Source organism: Teleopsis dalmanni, chromosome 2 (genome assembly GCF_002237135.1).
Source record: "Teleopsis dalmanni isolate 2A chromosome 2, ASM223713v2, whole genome shotgun sequence".
Lineage (NCBI taxonomy): Eukaryota > Metazoa > Arthropoda > Insecta > Diptera > Diopsidae > Teleopsis > Teleopsis dalmanni.
Window position 1 is genome coordinate 218974798 of NC_051847.1, and position 5858 is coordinate 218980655.

Genomic DNA, 5858 nt, shown 5'->3' on the forward strand with positions numbered 1-5858 from the left:
AAAACGAAACTATTCCACAATTGAGCTAGCTTTTTCCACTGGTCGCTGGTGATACTTCTTTATTATATCCTTATGTAGTTGACATCTACTCAAACAATTAAATTATTTAAAACAATTAAATGGTGTTTAGAATTAGTAGCATTGCATTGATTTGAAAAATAGTATTACTTGTCCTTTCAAAACTGTTTAACATATACTTCTGGTAGTACGCAATTAGCAGGTTTATTACTTTACTACTTCATCATATAAATGACTAAGTAATATAAGGTTTACGATCTTGATGTACTCGCCTGCAACGACAAGTAACAGCAACTCATGGCAATACTAATGAATATTGGAGCACTCAATTTCGTATAATTGTTGTATTCTGAGGAGTCCAAAGTTGAGATATTGGAAATCCTTATGCTTTAGATGGAATTGTTTATATGTTAGTGTAGGAAATGTTAGTTACTTAAATTGTTTTATATAACCAACACTAGTGCCGCGCAAATAAATAATACAAATACAGGGAGGTTACGGTCCCTCAGATGCTCTCATTAACTCGAATATTTGCTGGTGAAACGCACTTGTGTATACACAGTGTTACTCAAAGTTACTACGTGTAGTTCGTGGAACAGCCTTACTATGTTAACCTATACGATTTTATTTTCAAATCCCCATACGTTTTGGTGTTGTAAATTTCGATCACACAAGCTACGCTGTTATCTGTTTTAACAGCATAAAATGAAAAATTATAATAATAAAAAATTGTAAAATATTCTTTAAAGTTAAATTTCAATAAACAATATACAATCAATGCTATTTAATTAATGACAAAAATTCTCTTGAAGCTCTTGTCTTATTAAGATTTGTTTCGACGTGGCATCTAGCGCCATCTAGTTGTAGAACCATAATATACAATTTTTTTGTGACAATTTTAAATTAAATTAAAAATAAATAAATATTGTTAAAATTATAAATTACATTTTAATTTACTTATGAATTTCTATTCCAAAACATACAAAACATAAACTTTTTTACTGTTCTAATAAAATGTATATATTTTAATTTTTTAGTATCACCAGTTATATAAATTTATATCCGCATACACGCTTATCAATTGCCAAAACATTGAATTCATTATTTAAACAATATACCGAAGCTGCGGCCCAATTAAAAGTAAAAGAACGCAATGGTAATGGATGCAACTCAACCTCAACAACCATCACCACAATCGGTTGGACGTGAATTTGTACGCCAATACTATACCCTGCTTAACAAGGCACCCAATCATTTGCATCGTTTTTATAATAATAATTCTTCGTTTATTCATGGTGAATCAACATTGGTAATTGGACAGAAAAACATCCACAGTCGCATTCAACAGTTGAACTTTCATGATTGTCATGCTAAGATAAGTCAAGTTGATGCGCAGGCTACCCTCGGCAATGGTGTTGTTGTGCAAGTGACTGGAGAATTATCGAATGATGGACAACCGATGCGTCGTTTTACACAAACTTTTGTTTTAGCCGCCCAATCGCCGAAAAAATACTACGTCCATAATGACATCTTTAGATATCAGGATATGTATTCAGATGACGACAATGATGGTGAGTCACGTTCGGAAAATGATGATGATCATGAGCAAACGGTAACAGTAACAGCTAATGAACCACAAAATCAGGTTAATGCTGCTGTTGTGGCTGAACAACAACAGACACTTCCAGCTCAAGTTGTCGCTGCTAATACCGCTGTAATACCGCAACAACAATCACAAGCAGCTACTCCTCAACAGCAAACGATTTATTATCCGATGCCACCAACGGCAGGCCGCCCAGCTGCTGGTATTGTTCTAGCTGCTGCACCACAACCTGCAGCTGTACCAATGGGTACACCATATGCGCCAGCTGGCACTCCCGGTGTTCCACCACCACAGCAATTGCAATCAACACCAGTTAACCAATTAAACGGTGTAATGGCGCATGATGATTTGTTACCAAGCATTCAACAGCAAAATTCCGCTCAACCAACAATTGCTGCTCATAGTGGTAGTTCGCCTGTTGTACAGTCCACTAATGCTGCACCGACTGTCATTACAGCACAAACTCCAACTGGTGTTGCTGCTGTCCCCGTGGCAAGTGCTGCTGCAGGTGCTGCTGTTTTACCTCAAAACACGTTGCAAGGCTTTCAACAGCAGTCATCACATATGCAACAACAACTGTTGCAGCAACAGCAGCCGCAAGCATTACAACAGCAGCAGCAACAACAACCAATATTACAACAACAATCACTATTACAATCCCAAAGTCCTCAGCAAAGTGGTGCAGTAAGTGTTGATATCGATGAGTCATTAAATTCAAACAATGTCAATTCAACAATTAGCAACAGTGAAGTTAATGTGCGAAATACGGAACCAGCTCCCGTTGTTGATGATTTTAAGACCATAAATGAACAACAACAACAAGAGAAATATGAAGCCGCTAAGCAGCAACAAAATGAGCCCAAAACTTATGCAAATCTCTTCAAATCAACTTCGTCTTCACCCAGTGGTTTTGTAAATGCAGCTTTTCAACAACAACAACAGCTTCAACAGCAACAGCATCAGCAGCAACAACAACAATCTGTAAATAACAACTACCAGCCTAACTCCATGATTTCAATTCAATTTTCAAACTCAAATAACTCAATGTCCACATATAGTAATCGCAATAATGACAATTCATCTTTACGCTCGGATAATAACAGTTTTGGGTCGTCATCACAGCAGGGTAGCGGACCTTTGCCTCAAAGAAATAATGCTGGAAGAATGAATAAAGGTATATAATATTAATTAAATTTATTAAACAATAATAAGTAAATATATAAAATAAATTATGTGTTTTCAGATTTTGAACAGCGTAGAACAAGTAATGCTCAACAGTTTGGCGATAATCATCAATTGTTCTTAGGCAACATACCGCACCACGCTTCTGATGAGGAAATCAAAGCTCTTTTCGAACGATTCGGTACAGTTTTGGAATTGAGAATACTATCGAAGGCTGGCGGAAAACTCGCTCCAGGTGTAAGAAATCCCCTTAACTATGGTTTTATAACCTATGAGGACCCAAGCTCTGTTCAGAATTGTCTGAATAATTGTGTAAGTATTAAGATATTGAGAGATAAGATATGTGAAATTGTTAATGCATTATTATGTATTACTATATGTATATTATTATGATTGATTATATATTATTGTGTATAACTCTGTATTATGAAGCTATATATTATAATTTATATGTTCAATATTTATATATTATTGTGTATAACTCTATATTATGAAGTTATATATTATGTATTATTATTTACAGTAGATTGTCGATATGAGGAAAGTTATAATTTCAAGGTTTTTGTTTTTTCAAAAGCATTTGATGCGCAACATTCGTTATTTATAGAGAACATTTTGTATGAGTTTGTTATTTACAAGTACTTGATTGTTCATTATTCAGTGGATTCATTATATCAGGTCAGGTATTAGTTAATCCGAGAGTGAATGTTTTAATAAACAAATTTTATTTCTATATGTTTGTAAGGATGAATGAAGTCAATAATAAATAATACACAACTTTTTAAATTAGTTTTAAAAAATATTTTATTATTACCGATATGTTAACTATAGTCTATCTTCAGAGTATATGATTTATATAATTAGTATTATATACAGTCAGTATCATTATTAGTCTATAAAGTATACTTTAATATGATGCAAACAATTAACATTTGGAATAATATTATGAACGCCAACAAATTAAATACTAAAGCAGTAGCTGAAATCGGTTTTTCAACGTATGTTTTATGCTCTCTCGTCGCAGTCCTTTTCTAATTACTTCTAGAAACTAAGTTCTAGGAACGTAGTAGGTTTTTAAAAAAAAAAAAACAGGTGGCTTGTTTAAGAAAAAAATTTTTTGGTCAATAAAATAATAATTTATTTAAAATGAGATATTGAAATAAATTGAAATAGACATATAATATTTATAATATTATAATATAATATAATAGATAATATTTAACAGCTGTCTATCTTTAAATCAATTAAATTCTTCATAAAATATATATGAACATATATGACATCTCTATATAATATTTATAAACTGTCTATCTTTAAATAGATTAAATCTTTCATTAAATATATATTATGTAAAGTAAAAATATATAATATACTATGTATAATATAATAACATATATTTTTAAAATATATTTGTAGCCATTGTATTTCCCGGAAAATTCTACTTCGTCTGATCGTCAAAAACTCAATGTTGAAGAGAAAAAACCTCGTTCCCGTCAAAATGATATGCCAAGACAAGGCATGGGTAACAACATGAATAATAATAATGGTAATTCGCAACGTAACAATTTAGGTGGTGGTCCTCCATCACGTTCACTATCCAATTCCGCTGGCGGCGGTGGTGGCATGATGCGTAACAACAATTCCGGCAATAATAATATGCAACGTGGAGGATCGACCGGTGGTGCACCACGCATTGGCGGTACTTTTAATCGTAACGACAGTCGCAGTGGTCCAACTAATAACAGCGGTGGTGGTCAACAAATACGTGGCGGTAGCAATAACAATGCGCAAACAGTTGGTGGCAGTTATGGTGGACGGCGCTAACCATTAATATATCTCTTTCATACGCAACCAACACACCACCAGCTACGCTATACAGCAGGTAATCAAGCTGTAACTACAACAACAACACCGCCTAGACAACAGTAGAATAATATATTATATGTAATAATAATTAAAAAATTTATTTTTAGTTTTATTAAAAAACTATGATTTGTTTTTGTAATTTTTAATTATTTTTTTTTTTTAACTTTACTTACTAATTTCATTTAAATTCTGATTTATTGTGTTAAATACTTTTTTAAATATTCTTGTTTTTTTATTTTGAAAATCGTAAAAATTGTGCTCCGGTTACGGTTAGCAATTATGTATTTGTATTTCAACTAGAATTAACTTGTGCGGTGTTAATTTATTATTTAAAACTATATTTTTATGTATTATATTAAACATATTATAACCGTTCGGAATATAACCGTTTTGGAATACAAGACAAATGTGCTACTGTTTGTGCCTTGGAGCGCGATTTGTACTTCGAATTTTGTTAATAATTGTTAATTTATTTTAAAAAAATTTATTTTTATTAAATTTTTTCTTTTGTATAAATTATAAATATATATGAAGTCTGTATAAATATTGAAAAAAAATTTAAAAAAAAATGTGTGAAAAATTGTGTGAGAGTGACATAAAAACTGAAATCGTATTACAGTAAAACTGTTTTTATGTTTAAAAATAGTTTTACTGTATTTTATTTTTTAATTAAATTTCAATTAATGTGAAAATGGCTTTTATTTTATCTATCTTTTTACTAACAAGTCAAAAATGAAGTTAAAACATTTTTTGTTTTTGTTTCTTTATAAAAATATATTATATTATATTTTATTTATTTCTTTTATTTTTCTACTAGTTTTATATATAATTCATAAAACAAAACAAAAAAAAAACATAACTTCCCAAATAAATAAACATTTTTATAGCTTAAATTCGAGTTAATGAAGAAAACCGTAAAATCTGTTTAAATTAAACATAATTAAAACTAAATATATACATATATATATATATATATATATTAAAGAAATTAAAACAAAAATGCAATAAAAAAGCAAAAGAAAGACTTGTAAAATTAAAAAGTTCGTATGTTTATAAAAAAAAGCGAAAAAAGAAAAAAATAAAAAAAAAATGGAAAAACTACAAATTAAAATAAAAAAAAAATGTCGAACTAGTGTTTTTATCAGCATAAATGTAAAATGAAAAGTTATATATGTTATATGTTTTAAAT

The 5858-nt window shown here is 30.5% G+C and overlaps 2 protein-coding genes across 2 annotated transcripts in view; one reads left to right on the plus strand and one right to left on the minus strand.

The window, feature by feature from the left end:
• Window positions 1–5858, minus strand: part of LOC119676774 (tyrosine-protein phosphatase 99A-like) — a gene marked incomplete at its 5' end in the record, with an annotated part of 569905 nt that overhangs the window by 87931 nt on the left and 476116 nt on the right. The gene's annotated exons all lie outside the window — the stretch shown is intronic.
• Window positions 1054–4764, plus strand: LOC119680881 (ras GTPase-activating protein-binding protein 1-like). The gene is made up of 3 exons (XM_038093893.1): window positions 1054–2795; window positions 2865–3115; window positions 4220–4764. Exons 1-3 carry the CDS (start codon window positions 1172–1174, stop codon window positions 4625–4627), a joined length of 2283 nt encoding a protein of 760 aa, XP_037949821.1. The 5' UTR covers window positions 1054–1171; the 3' UTR covers window positions 4628–4764.